At 32.0% G+C, this 18,030-nt stretch overlaps 1 protein-coding gene and 1 pseudogene across 1 annotated transcript; one reads left to right on the top strand and one right to left on the bottom strand.

The window, feature by feature from the left end:
• Positions 1-9,074: 9,074 nt before the first annotated feature.
• On the bottom strand, positions 9,075-13,441 carry LOC109150199 (beta-glucosidase 44-like). Its single transcript, XM_019298115.1, has 11 exons — positions 13,179-13,441; positions 13,013-13,071; positions 12,813-12,888; positions 12,627-12,698; positions 11,581-11,668; positions 11,255-11,495; positions 10,678-10,793; positions 10,375-10,592; positions 10,237-10,268; positions 9,527-9,629; positions 9,075-9,438 (listed from the first exon to the last, which is right to left on the bottom strand). The coding sequence occupies exons 1-11, from the start codon at positions 13,414-13,416 to the stop codon at positions 9,161-9,163; spliced, it is 1,521 nt and encodes a 506-aa protein (XP_019153660.1). The 5' UTR covers positions 13,417-13,441; the 3' UTR covers positions 9,075-9,160.
• Positions 13,442-16,572: 3,131 nt separating this feature from the next.
• LOC109150217 lies at positions 16,573-17,655 on the top strand (annotated as a pseudogene).
• The last annotated feature ends 375 nt before the right edge of the window (positions 17,656-18,030 follow it).

The raw sequence follows: 18,030 nt of genomic DNA, 5'->3' as shown, positions 1-18,030 counted from the left end.
TCTACATATAATTTTTTTCCTATAAAACACCCCAGATCAAATCCAGGTGAACGTAAACTGCGGCAATTTGTCCTACCATTTGTGTATTTTCATGGCCATGGCAGCGGAGGAGACAAACGACGGTAGAATGTAGAGGAGGCTCTAACAATCACACCTACCAAAAAAAAAGGAGTAAACAAATGAGAAGAATCATGGAAAGTGGTAGAAAAAATGGAGCCAGAAATTAAGGAACCACCTTCTACAGGTACAGATTGTGGAGTGGACTTTTCTATCTTCTCAAATGCTTCAAAGAAATGGCAAAAGCAAGAAGGGATGGAGAAAGCAAATGCTGCGGGCCGTGAGTCAATTATTGGACTTCAGAATTAAAAAAAAAAAAATTATTTGAGCTATAAATAAAAATTTAAATATATAAATGTATATATCGTATGGGTCTTTAATGTTTTTTCTGGATTTCTAAACTTACGACTTTTAAAAGAAAAAAAAAATCCATTTGGATTATCTCCACAAAAAGTGGTCTTGGGCTTATAGAATGACATCTGGGTTTATGGAATGACATGCATGTGCATAAAGAATATATTATATAATCATATAAAAAACTGTGTTCAATTAGAATTTAAATTTACTCATACAAAATTTGAAATTTGCTTTCTAAATGTAATTATCTTAGTTATTATTCATATTGTGAAAATTATAATATAGATGAAATACAATTAAGAATAAATCAATGTAATTATGTAAATTCTCTCTATAAGTTTATTTGAATATGTACCTAAGTAGAGATTATATTAACCATACAAAATTTTAATTGTAATTTTGTATTCTATAAAAATAATAAATACTTGAACAATGGAAGCTCAAAAAAATATTATTATATTAAACAATTTAAAATATTTTTATTTTTTCTATTTTTTATTTATATTTATAATAACATAATTTTTTCTCCGTGCATCGCGCGGGTGAATTAGTAGTAGTAGTAGTAATAATAATAATAACAATAATAATAATAATAATAATAATAATAATAATAATAATAATAATAATAATAATAATAATAATAATAATAATAATAATAATAATAATAATAATAATAATGAAAAGATAAGGGAAAAAAAAAAAAAAAAAAAAAAAAAAAAAGAAGAAGGACTAAGAAAGGGGAAAAAATGAGAGAAAGAAGAATATGGAACAATTGAACAAACAATGGACGAAGAAGGGAAAAAACAAGAATGAAAGAAGAAGTAAACAAGGAACAAAGAAGGGAAAAAATAATCATTTCTCCAAATGGAGAACACTGATTTTGCATTCTTCAAAATTGTACATAAACAGAAGAATTGGAGATAGAAAACAAAATTGGAGAAATAGATTTAATAAAAAAGTTTTTCAATTTTTATATTTTCACTTCTCTATTTTTCTGTTTTTCTGAAAAGTTCTCAAATTTTCCATTTTAGTAAACAACCCCTAAGAATCCCCACCAATCTGAGAAAGTCAAAAGCATTATCCCACTTATCAAACAGGGAGTCAGCCTTGAGTTCATTAAATTCTTGAAATGATATTAATTTGTTGTTTCGGAACCATGATTTTGAATAATTCATCTAATATTTAATTTTTGTTATAAATATGTTTTTATTGTGGCCATTATTAGTATTGATTATGTAACGGTTAAGTGATTAATGGCTGCATTATGTCTTCCGTTACATTTGTATATTATATATAGATGTGTTATGGTTGTATGGAAGATAGAGATGGTTGAATAAGAATTCCTTGTCTTGGCTCTCCTTGTCTATTGTTCTACATTCACTTCACTTTTATCTTTACATTGTAATCCAATCCAGCAATCACCGGTTAAGAGCTAAAGGCCAACACAACAACATTACAACACGTTATCAGCCGCTCAACCACGGTGAACGGTGAATAGTAATTTTATACATTTTTTTTGGGTTGTCTAAAATCGCATCGCATAAATATATATTCTTTCATTCTTTTTACGGTGATATGATTTTTCAACCATCCGTTATTTTCAACAAATATCACTAATATCTGCTTTGGCGATTGAGACACGGTTTGGAGTCAACGATCAGCCCTGCTCGATGGCGGATCTGTGCTTGAATACGACGAGAATCTGCTTAGGGATACTGTTTGGTGTTTTAATTTGTCTTTAGTTTTTTTTGTGTCGATAAATCTCATCTACTGTGTCTAATTCTAAGCATAGATGCAATAATTACTCAATATTTCATCAACCCACTTACAATCTAGCCATTACTGAGCATTTTTTTAAGAGTTCAGATCTAAAGCAGTGTGGTTCCTGTGTTTGCATCGGAGAAGGGAAGACGTCGACGCCCGGCGGTTACAGTAGGCGGTGTATCCCTGTAGCGAAGGCGCGGGCGGTGGCGTTAACAATTGATGGATTCTTGCTCCTTCAAACCTGAATTTGTCTTTGAGTGATCGGCGATTGAACTAAAAATGTCCGATCGACTTCGGCGGTAGATCGATATCCATGCTGTCCGTAAATAGCAACAATTCTAGTGAAGTAGAATGTGAATCTTGCAAACAGAGGCCTCAATGAACAGATCTCAGGCAAACATTTTCTCTCTCTGTTTATCTATGATCATTTTTGTTTGTTTTCTGAGCATGAATGATGATACGCCAGTAGTTGTATGTCCAGAAGATAATTAAAACTACTAGTAAATATCAATTTTCTTGTTTGTTTTGGGTGGAACCAAACTGTTAAAGTTGCTATGCTCTATGATGCTACGGGGAATGGTGAAAACTGAAATAATGTGTCTATAGCTATTCCAGTACCTCTAGTTTATTTTTCTATGCTACTGATTGATTTATAGACACTATCTTTGGTATAGTAGGGGATTGCTACTAAGCATCCAATTTCAGTTCTGTGATTTTTTTTACTTCTACTGCTGCTTCTGTACGCATCTAAGTGGTTCATGATGATTCTAATTGATTCATTTTTAATCAATTATGAAACATGAATGTATGCATTTATTTTTGGCACAAATAGCCATACTTTGCATATAAAGATTAATTGCATGTTTTCGAAATCAAATAATGATAATATTATATTATATCATACATTTTTTCTTATTCTGTTTATGCAATAAGCATATTGGGCCAAATAGGTATATCATATATGTTATCTAATAAGCATGCCCCCGGATGATCTTGATAATTTGCAACATCATCAAACAGTTGCGATTCATCGCTAGTCATTAATATTGGATCACTGCCTTGATTTAAAGAAGATGATACGGTCTCTTCTGAGCTAGCCCTATAGCGTTTCTTGCTTACTAACCAAGTTTTATTATTATTTATGGTTAATTGGTTGTGAATTCATGGGAATTGGTGTAACTCACCCAATAATTATGTTTCATTGTCCTTATAAATTGCCATCAAAATCAATATATATTGCTTATCCATATATATCTTCCCGATGGTGCATATATAAACCACTTGCCAAACAAATTATTGCTTCGCGATCTGTATGCTATGGCTAAATGCTAATGGTCATACTTTAAATTGCTTTTAATATTTCTGCCAAGGCTGTAAGGAATAATTATATTACTGCCAAGTAAATTTTAAATGATATGGAGCGGGATTATATTATGAGAGTTGGGGCTACTATTTCACGAGAAGTGAAAATTCGACAAGTTTTTTGTTTGGTGTCTAATTTCATCAACATACTATGAGGTGTTAGCTCCATGCATGCAGGACATATTATTGCTCATATTATTTACGGCATTTTTTTCGGAAAGCAAATTAAGCATTTTTGGAGGAAATATTCTTTTTGGGGACCTTCAAAAATTGAATATCCTGATCCACTACATATCACATACGCTAGTACATGATGCATTTCCCTATCTGCGTTCAATTGTTTTTAGTATGCAACCCTTCTAGCTATATCCCATCATGAGAAATCAACGGTGATGTTGGTTGCATTATAAGATCTTTTCTCGGCATTAGGGGGAGATTTGAAATTTTCTAATTAATTAAATGCTGAGAAATTGATAAAAATCGTATGTACTAGCCTTATAGAACCAGAAGTTCAGACATTGAACAAATTATCTGCTAGAAATCCTAAAGAGTGACTAAGTCCATAGAAAATATCGTAAGAGTTAAAATTCCCAATTAGGACTAAACATCTCTATCATTATGCCAGAAGCATATATTGGTTTAAGAATTTACAAAACTAGATCTAGTATAGAAATTTCATCACTCCAGAAATATAGAAATTTTATCCTGAAGATATTCGTCTAGAAGGCGAAAACCCCCAGTAAAATTGTAGGTGCACCAAACAACTAAAATACTGGGAAAGCGGAATAACCAAATTCAAATAATCTTGGGAAATGCCATATATTTGGTTGATACAAAATTGCCATGTGTATAAAAGATATTTACAAAGCTATTATAGTTGTCGACAACATTTTTTGCCTCTATTGCTCATAAATACTTAAATCTGGATCCAGAAATGAAAACAGTAGCATAACGTCTGCAGCGTGCTAACTGTTTTGATAGAAAAGAGCAATTAAGGCATACAAATCAGAATTCGCTAATAAATTAAGGCGAGTTGAGGGTTTTCGCAGAGACCCAATATTAGTCATGGCTTTATATTCCGCTATTCAATAAAACTAGCAGTAAATAAATTAGATATGTAGCTAATAGTTATAGTTATCATATATTTATATGGGTAACTTGTTACTTATATTTAAAATCCTTGATGGATTTTCTCAAAATGTGATGAATGAAAATCACAAAATAAGAAGTATAAAAGTTAGTAAGTTACTAACTATGATTTTTCTTATAGTCAATAAATTGACTAAAGGTATTTTCTCCCCCATAACAAAGTATGAAAACATATTATCATAAACATGCCTAGTAATTTTATATGTGATTAGGAAACTTAAATATTGTTTCCTCTTGAAAATATCCTAAACATATCCTCTAGTTTATCTTGAAAAATCCCAAATGGATTTATAATTCCCGAAATGAGGATTTATTTAAGTGCCATTATTTACTTTTTAGAGAGTTGCGAATGGGGTTATTATCCTCCCTGAACTTATTTATTATCTCAGTCAATATTTATGGTGTAATCATCAATGAAATATATAAAGAGTTTGATGATGTTAAGTTATGAGATAAGATAACGAATAGCAAAATCAAGGTAAAAATACTCGTATTGATGCTTTTTGGCATGAAGTCATCATACTTGTTACAGATAAAAATGTATATAGTTTTTCATGATATAAAATACCTTGATCCACATGAACTCCAGAAGAGTGATAAAATATTTGTTCAGAAGGTTTGCTCTAGTGACAAGTTAGCAAATGTATACCTACAAATATTCATAAGATTGATATGGGTAGATAAATAAAAATTATTATATTTAGGGGGAGCAACAAAATATAAACTATAAATAATTTTACTGGTCCAGATGATCATGAGAAAATATGATAAATTCTAATGACAATCCTGAAAATTGTACCATATCCCTTCTCTACACCCTTTAGAAACAATGATTTTACAGGCAATGTAGAATTTGAAAATTGTTATCTTCAGGGGGGAGACATGAAGTACATTCACTCGAGTCAATCCCGTAGATTGGGTCTTAAAAAGACTAATAGTTACACTTTTTGCAGTGTATATATTCAATTGAGTCAATCCTGTAGATTGGGTCTTAAAAGGACTAATAGTTATACTTTTTGCAGCATATACATACCATGTACTCTTTTTCTCACTAGGTTTTTCCCAATGAGTTTTCTAGTGTGGTTTTTAACGAGGCATGAGTATGATATAGTAATGACAATGGGGAAAATTGCAAAATAATTGGTTAATAAATGAACAAACTCCAAAATCCTGAAGATTATGCAGATTATGCCCTGAAGGGTAATGGTGTACTCTTTTTCCCTTAACTAAGTTTTTCCTACAGGGTTTTTTTAAGTTAAGGTTTTTAATGAGGCGACCAATACAATATATGTTTTTACATATATCATGTACTCTTTTCTTCAACTAGGTTTTTTTCCCACGTGATTTTCCTAGTGAAGTTTTTAATGAGGCATGAATATATTTTCTATTGTACTCTCTTATTGTCTAGGTTTTTCCCACAGGGTTTTCCTAGCAAGTTTTTAATGAGGCAAGATCGTAGCCAAATAATGTCCAAGGGGGAGTGTTATAAATATGTTTTTATTGTGGCCATTATTAGTATTGATTATGTAACGGTTAAGTGATTAATGGCTGCATTATGTCTTCCGTTACATTTGTATATTATATATAGATGTGTTATGGTTGTATGGAAGATAGAGATGGTTGAATAAGAATTCCTTGTCTTGGCTCTCCTTGTCTATTGTTCTACATTCACTTCACTTTTATCTTTACATTGTAATCCAATCCTGCAATCACCGGTTAAGAGCTAAAGGCCAACACAACAACATTACAACAATTTTTAACTTAATTCAATACACTTCTAATTTCAAGATATAAAAAATTAAAATTAAAAAAAAAATAGCTAAGATTGTAATAGAATCAATAGCATTCAAAAAAATAGTTTAACAATCAATTGTCAAGATTTTTTACGTATATGACCAAGCCACGGCTGATTCTGATTCTACATATTCTCCCAATGTCCTATCTATTTATTTGCCAATTGCCACTCATTTTGTTCTTAAACTATGGACTTCTCTTTTATTCTTGCCCCAAACTTCTCTTTTATTCTATTAACTTTTAATTGTAGTTTTACACGATTCGATATTGTATTTACAAAATTTGAATCTAGCTAGATGAATGAAACTAAATATATAATCTCAATAACTAGTCAATATTAATCCATACTACATTTATGCAATCGTTATGCTATGGAACCGTGTCCACCTTGCAAGGTGGACACGGTTCTATGTTCATAATTACTGAACTATATGTTCATAATTATAAAGTTATATATTCATATTTTTTGAACTTCATATTCATAATTATTGAACTCTATATTCACAATTACAGAACTCTATGTTCATAATTACTGAACTATATGTTCATAATTTTTTAACTTCATATTCACAATTATTGAATATCTATATTTATAATTATAGAACGATATGTTCATAATTACAAAACAATATGATTATAATTTTTGAACTATATATTTATAATTATGAACAGTTTTGGAACCGTGTCCATCTTGCAAGGTGGACACGGTTCCACAACATAAGGGTCGATATATCGTGGACCGCGGTGCACGTGCACCGCGGTCAAAACGGTGTCGTTTCTTTAAGTAAAGAAACGGCGCGTGTTAACAGAACGCGCATTTTTTTGTATGTTAATTACCAACTGACATTACAGTATATCTAAACCGACACTGCCTCACGTATTATTTTTATATTATCAAATGAAACTGCAGTTATATCAAAATGATACTGTAGTTGTAGTGAAATGAAACTGCAGTGTATATAAAATGAAACTGAATAACAATTCACATATTTGAGTGTATATTGTACAATGAAGCTGTAATTATATCAAAATGATCATGTAGTGTTTTAATAAAACTATAGTGTATATAAAATAAAATTAAATAACATTTTCACATATTTTAGTCTATAAATATCGCATGAAACTGTAATTATATCGAAATGAAACTATAGTTGTGTTGAACTGAAACTGCAGTGTATACAAAATGAAACTGAATAACAAAGTTACTTTTTGCGAAAGAGTGTGAAACAACGAGAAACGAATGCCGTTTCTTTTCATTAAACAAACGACGTCATTTTGATGCGCGGTACACGATATAATTTGCCACATTCATGGCTCAACTCCAATACCCTGATCCATAGTACACAGCTATAGCCCAATAATACACTTGGCCCAAGTTTAAGGAAATCTAGTACCATCAGCAGTCTCACGGCAAATTATATCGTGGACCAGTGCGCAATTGTGCCAAAACAATGTCATTTTTTGTTTTTGCTGTTAATTTCTAAAAAAGTAAAAAAAAAAAAAAAAAAGCATGTTTCGAATTTATAAAATTGTATAGTAGAATACACATAAATTTCTAACATATCTGAAAAGCGTGCTAAAAAAGGTTGCTTCTGTCGACCAGTACATATAATCTAATATAATACATAATACACATAAACTCTTAACATGATACACATAAACCTTTTAACATAATACATATAAACTCTTAACAGAATACACATAAAACACAAGTACTAAAAAATCAAAAAATAAAATAAAATTGAATAAATAGAACGATGTCCGTCATGTCAACTTCCCTCACAACTTATAAAAACGACGTCGTTTTAGGCTAGGGTGCACAATGCAACATTTTGCACCCTAGTGCATGATATAACGATTACAATCTCACAGTACTTCTTATTTTGTGAAAAGTTTCAACATAACAAAATACCTACATCATCCTTGAACCCCAAATCTCAAGTTTTAAATAGTCAACCACAGGCTTGAGTCACAACTCAGAACACCTACTCACTAGTCTATATATAGTTACTGACTTAGACTAGCAACCCAACGGCAAATTATTATGTGGACCATAATTCACACAATGCTGTGTATATCATAAAAAATACATTTTAAATATATTAAAAGTATATTATTTATGTATTAAATGTACATTATATAAAATAATATATTTTTCCTGAATAAGATACATTTTTAATATACTAAAAGTATATTATTTGTATACTAAATGTATATTATTTGATAATATACAAAATAATGTACTTTCTATATTCAATATTTATGGTCTACACATTTGTGTAGACCATTATACTCCCAATCCAACATACACGGCTGCTACCTTATTTTCTACCTCTAAATCATGGGCTACCAAATTTCACAATGATATATAGTTCCTTGTGTATATATTACATGAAAAATTTTAAACTATCACGATTTTGCCTTAGTTTTCATGTTGAGGTAACAATGGGTTGATTTGCTTTGGTTTTTGAGTAGGTTCTAGTCTAGCCATATGACCTTTGACCTATTTGTGTTTTTTTGTGTAATTTTTAGGGAAAAAAAATGGTTCACTTTTGGAGAATGAAAAAGTGAAAAAATGGAGTTGAAGAATGTAAAAAATGTTCCATGCTACCAAACATGCTTTTTATTTATTTGATTCAACAAAAGGGTACTACAAAACCCAAGTAGAGAGTGAAACTTAATGCTTGTTTCGACGAAGGAAATTCTGAAACCAGTAAGCCGACATCTTAGGATACCTCTTCAGGGTGTCGAAATCAACATACACAATTCCAAACCTAGAAGTGTATCCTATTCTCCATTCAAAGTTGTCTAGCAATGACCATGCAAAGTACCCAAACAAGTTGGCTCCATCATCCACCACCCTCTTCAGTTCAGCCAAATAACTTTTATAGTAACTGATCCTTTTTGTGTCGTTCAATGATTCAGCTAAGGTGAGATTGCCCACATAATCCATCCCTATAGTAAACCCAGAAATTTTAATGCTCCAAAACCATCACTCAACCTTATATATAGGCTAGGCTTGTATTCAGAATTTGAATCTTACCATTTTCAGACAAAAACATGAGAGGATTGCCATACCGCTCCTTTACATAGGTCACAGCTTTGTACAATCCCCATGGCACCATGTATAGCCATTCTGAATTCGCCTATAAACAAGAATTTAGATAAGAAAAAACTAGTTTTTGTGTTTAGCAAATGGTTATATATAGCTGATTAAGTTAGGTGATAGCTCTGATTGGGTTAGCTGGTAGTATTAAATAATTATAAAAAAGTGTTTGATAAATTAGCTGTTTACTTTTAACTGATTGTATGTAAAATGACATATAAAGGCATAAACATATTGTGCTAATCTATTAACTCTTAAATTACTTTATTATTATTATTATTATTATTATTATTATTATTATTATTATTATTATTATTACAATGATGAGTAAAATCAAAGAGAAATTTACTATTGTTGTTACAGAAACAAAAGAAAAAGGGACGACAAGGCAGATGAACAACAACAACAACAACAAGAGATATAAATGTTAGGAATAACAGGGATACAATTATCATTTCATAATTAAGGCTAATAAGCTAACTAAAAATTCTACTATTATTAGATTTTTAGATTTTGACTTATTGCCCCAATAAACTATCATTTTACTAATCAAATTAGTCAAACTTAATTAAACTCGCTAAAATTGACTTATGAGCTATGTTACTAAACAGGGCCAAAGTAAAAAATTGTGAAATCTTTGAATGTACCCTTGGACCGATTGGCACTCCATTGCGTGCATCTGCATATATAAATGAATGCAACCCAAACAATATATCAGATTCAATATGGACAGAAGATTAAAGTAGAGAAGATGAATATGGCGGGCTAATTGTCTAATGTCTTACAAGCAAATCCAACATTCCAATCATTCTGGTAGGTGTGGATATATGGTGTCTTTGGATAGGGATCGTAGACGTAGAAAGTAGTGTACTGGTTTATACCAACATAATCAATTGATCCCTTCACCAGCTTAACCTCGTCAGGTGTAAACCTGGGAAGCCTGTCCCCAACTATATTCTGCATTGTTTTCGGGTATTCTCCATACACAATAGGATGTAAAAACCTGTTTGAATAATACCCAAAATAAAGGTTTAATTTATTACTCAAAACACAGATTATCTGGTGCAGAATTGAATTTATTATATTACCATCCTATATGAAAATCTCTGGCTCTCTGAGCTGCATAATTATCAGCCTTGGATCTAGTCAAAGGCTCATACCATACAAAATCCAAGAGAATCCCAAATCTTCCTTTCTGTTTTGCCTGAAATATAAACTCTCAAGACTCATGAATTTGCTCTTTCGACAGACCAAAAACCTCAACCTGTATGTGTCATGTTAAATTTTCCCATAAAATATATATTATATTAAGACCTCAATTATGTGGTGAAAGATAACTAGACTTATTAAATAGTTTGATTGGACTGAGTAACTAAAAGTTGTTAGTCAGTCAGATTCAGTGTTTAATATAAAGTCTATATATATTGATGGGATATAAGATCGATAACTAGTATATAGCACATACATGTTATGGTACTCATGTTGCTCAAAAAAATCATAATACACCATCTAAGGTTCTGAGTCAAATATGCGACAAAAAAGCTAACGTAGGACATCAACTATGGGGAGATCAACAACGTAACGCTTCAACTTTCACTACTATGGAATTAGATTTTCCTCGTAGACATTATATTAAACTACATTTATATCTAACATGTCACGCACCTGATAGATAGCACGGTATCTCTGAGCTGCTACAGCATGGCACAGAATCAGATTGTGGGCAACAACGTAGGGCTCGGTTGCAGAGTTTCCCTGTGTACAGTTGGAGCACCTCCCCGGGGCGAAAAATCCAGTGTCATACCCTAGGGCTGCTACCACCCGAGGTTCATTGAAAGAAAACCAGTTCTTTACTCTATCTCCAAATATCTTGAAACAAAACTCTGCATAATCAGCATAATCCTCCCTGCCAAATTCAACTCAACTACATTATAACAACAAACAAACAAACCACAATAACATTAAAGACCATAATGAATTGCTGCACTTACACCACTTGCCGGCCTAACCATCCTCCATACCTATCTTCAAGTGCTTGGGGAAGGTCATAATGGTTAAGATTTGCGTATGGAGTGATGCCTGCAGAGCAGTCAAAGAAGTAAAAATTTTCAATAATTAAGGGGTGTTTGGTATAATGAAATTGTAATTCTATTCCTATCAAACTCTATGGAATTACAAATTCATGATTTGGTGAGAGGAAATTGCAATTCCCTCCAACTATTAAATTGCAATTCTTAGGGTCCCCCTAGGAATTGCAATTCCATAGTTTGAGAAATTGTAATTTCAATGTGAATTACTATTTTGCCGTTGTTATTAATATTATTATGAGTTAATTCCACCAAATATTTTTTTTTTTTGTAACAATTTCAAATTTAGTCCCATACTATTGTTTTTGTCATTTAATATCTCAGACTATTATTTTTTGCACTTTTAGTTCTTTTCATGATTTTTTTTAAAAAATTTTTAGTAAGGACATTTTTGTCTCTTCATATTTTTCTTTTGTTATTTTTCCGATTTCAACAAGTTTAATTGGTTTATGACTTAAAAAAAACTGGTTGAAAAGTATGGTTACTAAAAATCAGATGTTACCTAAAGTTCTAAACCAATTAAACCGGTTGAAACTACAAATATAACAAAATAAAAATATAAAAAGACAAAATTGCCCTTACTAAAAATAGGATTAGTCATGAGAAGAACTAAAAGTGCCAAAAAAATAATAGTCTAGGTTGCTAAATGGCAAAAACGATAGTTGAGAGTAAATTTGGAATTGCCACCAAAGACAAGGGACCTCTGGTAGAATTAACTCTATTATTATATAAGGGTATTTTAGACTTTATTCATTTCTTTCATTATAATTCTCAATCATTCTATTCATGCCCGTCAAACAATGTAATTTGAATTCTCACATTATTTTTTTTCTACAAATTTACAATTCGTTTCCCTTCTAATTCTCTCATTCCAACCAAAGGCTTGTAAGCAAGACAAATTATAAACTATTTGATCAGTAGTGTTACGTTTTTTCCTAATGAGAAATTACCTTTTTCCAGCATGTAATTGATCAGCCTGTTATAGTAGGCAACTCCCTTCCAATTTACCTTGCCAGTTCCATCTATAATCAAATATATAAAATAAATTAAATTACTTAATACCAATACATATATAAATTATATTCATCGAATTATTACTTAAAAGGACAAACAAAAAGTTCATCCTATGAAAATACTTGGAAATATCCTGGTCCATGAGATTGAGAAACGGTAGGCATCGAAATTCAGCTTCACCATCAAATCAATATCTCTCTGTGTCCAAAAGACATTTATTAATTTTATTAAAAATATATATTTATGTATTTTATATCAGTGCTATGTTATGAAACAAGTAATACAAAAACAAAACATCTTGTAATATATTTGTAACCAATACTTTGTATCGATGGTACTGGTCCACAGCCACTTCTCCCGTGGCATTATTAGGCTCAAGTCCTGTTCGAAATCATATAAAAAATTAGTACTACATAAAGAAATTAATAAATAACGTAACGTAACATTAAAAAAATAGAGAATAAAAGAATTATTGTAGTATTTGTTACCGGGAGTTTTAAGGAAAGTGTCCCAAATACTAGGTCCACGACCATACTTATGAACGTCGGTGGCACCTTCGACTTGGTAAGCCGAGCTGGCAGTGCCGAAAACGAACCCCGCCGGAAAACTCTCTCTGCTCAGCCCTCCGGTGTTGAATCTCACCCTCTCCGGCGATACATCGCATTGAACTATACTTACAGTGGTAAGCACCAACAGGAGTAGCAACAATGGTGCTCTTCTAGCCATTAAAAACAAAACCAAAAAAAAAAAAAAGTTGTACTTCAAGTATGAATGAGTTGGAAGGCAGGATGGGGGTCTATTTATAGTATCAGGATATGAATCTCTGTATACACTTGTTGATAGGGTCCAGCGCTTACTGTTACGGCCAAAAATTATAGTTAATGGTAAAGACACAACTTTATTTCATTATACCGTCACACATTTTCGAGAGTTAAGGTGCTAGACTTGACCCTAGCTTTACTAGTTTTTACCCAACAATCTTACTAATCACATGGTGATGAACTTGATCCTTATCAGCCTCGACGGCCCGACAGTTGTAATTGTTGCCGTAGTCCAAACGGTAAGATAACACGTTATACATTTTTAAAAAGTCATTTTAAAATACAAGAGTTGATTAATTTTTCGCATAATTTGGATTAAAGCAAAAAAGAAAGGGGGAAAAAGTATATTTTTAAGGAAGCAAAGTGCATAATTATACAAAGAATAATTCCTCATCAAGGTGCAATGGCACAGCTAGTACATGGTAGCCGGCCTTTTATTACGCATGCATGCAGGATAAGGTTTTTAAAATATAATTTTTTTTCATAATTATGACGTGACTAAATATAGTTTTACGATAATGCACAAATATAAACCATCTAAGAACAGTAAGAAATATATACGTGCACGGAATTTGAAATGCTTATCCAGAAATTTCTTGTAACAGAAAGGGTTCTGTTTAGAGATCATCGTCTACGTGATTGTTCCTGATAAAAAGAAACCTTTATTTTTACGTGCTACTTAATGACACAACTCGTCGCTAGCTGAAATTTCAACACGTATGATGGGTACGGTTTAACTACATGCATAATTGTCGTACAATATTGTTTTAATAAATTTTAAAATTCTCACGACGTTGTTTTAACAGGATGGGTACGATTTTTCCTTTATAAGTTAAGTCGTTATACATGATGTGGAAATTTATAATTAATTGAATATGTATATTGTGATATGATTGGTACCCTTATATATATTGCTCATCTGCTACATCTATCTGTTAACTTTATAGTAATTTGTCAATGTTAATTAGCTTAGCTTACAGCATCCTCATTCCCCAATATGAATTTTGGGTGATTTTTAACGAGATCTAGTCCTATGTGGAAGAGAGAGAAAGAGAAGAGATACCATTAAAATTGCCTTCACAAAATGTTTACATTACGGTACATATATGCATGCATACCATAAAAATCTAAGCAGTAAGTGTAAACAATTCAAACACTCACCAAACTTGGACACACAAATCAGTAGAAACTGATCTTACTTCAAAAGAAAAGTACACAAATCCTTAGGGCATGTTTGGTTCTTGAAAAATGTTTTCCAAAAGAAAATGTTTTCCTTGAATTTGAAGAAAACTAGGGGCCGTTTATTAACTGAAAATTTCTAGGAATTTCCGGAAACTGGAAAATAGAAAACAGAAAACATGTTTACTAACACAGTTTCCATTTTGAAAACTGAAAATAATTTCTGAAAATTTCTGGAAAACTGGTACACACTTAAAAACTGTTTTCGAAACGGAAAACAGAATCATCTATCATCTATTTAGTTATATGTCACTATAACCACATTACTATGATTACATTCATTATCATCTTATTTTACTTATCACTATCTTCTATCTTTTCTACTTACTTTACTTATTTAAAGATAATTTATTTACTTACACTTTAAAGTTATACATTATTTACATTATCAAAATTAAGAATTAAACTCTATAATGCTTTAGATTTTGATTGAACTCAACAGATTATTAGTTCGAATATTTTTAATTATGTTACATCATAATACAAGTTTGGTCCAGATATCGGATATAAAAATCTCACATATATTAGAATTCAAAGTAAAAGTTATATATTCATATACATGTCATTCAAATGAATATATCCAAAAAAATATTTTAAATATTAGCTCAAAAATTATTAATATTATCTAAACTAAATTTTAGGTGAAAAATGAAAAATTAGAAAATAGAAATCAGAGAACAGTTTTCAGTTAGTAAACAATTTTTCTAAACAGAAACCAGAAAATGGAAAACTGAGAATGAAAACTAAAAAATTAGAAAACAGAAAATATAGAACAGTTTTCTGTTGGTAAACGGACCCTAGATTTTCCTTTCTTTGGTTTATTGTTATTATTATTATTATTATTATTATTATTATTATTATTATTATTATTATTATTATTATGTTATTATTATGCAGGGGTATAATTGTCTTTATACTCCTCACCAAATTTTTTTTTTTGTCTTTATACTCATGATTCATTACAATTCCAAACTCAACCAAACAATGAAATCGATATTCCTAGTAATTTATTTTCCCACCAACCAAACAATGTAATTAACCTTCCCAGTAATTTCTTTTCCATAGAATTTCAATTCCATTTCCCCTCAAATATTTTCCGCGAACCAAACGGGGCCTTATAGAATTTTAATATTAAAATCTTAATAGAAGTCAAACGCACAAATCCTTATAGAATTATAAGTACAATGTTAGTCTAATTCTAATATTAAAGTCTTATATAGAATTATAACTACACCATTAGTCTATATATTAAGTCATTGCATGGTTAGAAGTACAAACCTAAATTATTATGTAACACAATATCAACGGGGAATTTTGTATTGAGATTTAGTCTGATCAGGCACAATATCTGCCAGAATTCCCTCAAACTATAAATTAGTATATATTTAATATCTTATACCATAATCTTTATTTGCTCTCCCTTATGTCCCGTATTTGGTTTCAGTCATACCCATACAATTATTTTATTAACAATTATAATCCATCGTGACTATATTAATTATCTTGCATTTGTAAACTTAGAATTACCTATTTAAATACGCAAATTCAACATTCATTTATCTATGCATATGCATGAACAACTCCAATATAATCTTGCGAGTTAATAACCAAAATGGTCCTTCGACTATGACGTAATTATTAATTAAGTCATCGACTACCATTCTTACCCAATTAGGTCCTCTTATCCAATTAGGTCCTCAACTATGTAATCTTTGCTTAATTTAGTCCTCCGTTAACTTATATGTTAGTTGATGGTTAAAATTAGGGGCAAAAATATAATTTCATAGCTTTCTCCATCTCTCATCTAACTCCATTGCCTCCTCGTCTGCAGCCACCGCAGCTCCTCTGCGCAGCGGCTTCCAACCAAGGCAAGACCAAAACTTGCTTTGCTTACAAGATCTGCTTGAATTTTGGGCGTCGAGAAATTAAATGAGAGCAGACGCCGCTTTAACGACGACTTGCATGATCTGTACATGCATTTCTTTCCGCCACCGCCGCCGCCACCTCAACAGTCGTCTCTGCAACGAACACCGCCACCGCCTCTCTCCCTGCAGAGCACGCCAATCTCACCCCTCTCCGTTCTCGGAGGATTACCAGATCTGTTTCCCTCCCACCAAATCCTCAAACTACACATTTCTCCCGATGCGACAATCATTCACCCGAAGAAACAACCTTTCCCCGTAAATATTTCTTCTGCAACTACTCCTCATACTCAAAGCCCAAGAAGCAAAAGAAGGTAATTTATCTTACCCTTTTCTTTTGGGTGAAAAATTGAATTTTGTTTTGTTTGGTTGTTCATTATTGATGGATTTATTTGAGTTTTGGTTTTGTTTGACAGAAAGAACCAGTTGAAGAGGGTGTGTCAAGTTCCTGCTGAGGCTTTATCTTCTGATGTGTAGTCTTGGAGAAAATATGGGCAAAAACCCATCAAAGGCTCCCATACCCAAGGTAAGAATGATTTGCGGCAAAAAAAAAAAAAAAAAAAAAAAAAAAATCATCTGAGCGAGTATAGAAATGATTTGTGGAGATGTTCTTAGTTTGTTGTTGGTTTGATTTGATTTCTCAGGGGTTACTACAGATGCAGCACCTCAAATGGGTGTTTGGCCAGAAAACAAGTGGAGCGGAATAGATTTGACCCGACTATGTTCATCGTCACCTACACAGCAGAACACAACCACCATATGTCTACCCATCGGAACTCGCTCGCGGGCAGCACTCACCAAAAGCCGGCGGCCCACCAACCAGAAACGACCTCCGGGGATACCATGAAGTCTGGTGCCTCGCCGCCGGAAAAGCAAGAAAGCAGCAGGGATGAGACTATGAGAGAGAGGATATGTTTGAGGACGAACACGACGAATTAGATGAGAGATGGAGAAGGCTTATGAAATTATATTTTTGCCCCTAATTTTAACCATCAACCAACAAATAAGTTAATGGAGGACTAAATTGGTCAAAGATTACATAGTTGAGGACCTAATTGGATAAGAATAGTAGTCGATGACTAAATTGGTAATTACGGTATAGTCCAGGGACCATTTTGGTTATTAACTCTAATCTTGCATTGATATACTTTAAAGTACTTATTTGAAAATAAACATAAGACATTATCTCAATCACGCAATGCGTGTGAAAAACTAGTTGTCTTAATAAATTTTAAAATTTTCACGACGACATTGTTGTATTTTTTTAATATCCAAGGACGGAGAGAGTCAGAGGGTGAGAAGCGGAGCAGCGGAGATCGAGCCGTAGTTGTCGCCTGCAGTTTTCGGAGATGATGGCT

Source organism: Ipomoea nil, unplaced genomic scaffold (assembly GCF_001879475.1).
Source record: "Ipomoea nil cultivar Tokyo-kokei standard unplaced genomic scaffold, Asagao_1.1 scaffold2219, whole genome shotgun sequence".
In the NCBI taxonomy this organism is placed as follows: Eukaryota; Viridiplantae; Streptophyta; class Magnoliopsida; order Solanales; family Convolvulaceae; genus Ipomoea; species Ipomoea nil.
The sequence above is the reverse complement of the archived record's forward strand: the minus strand, read 5'-3'. Positions and strand labels throughout refer to the sequence as shown.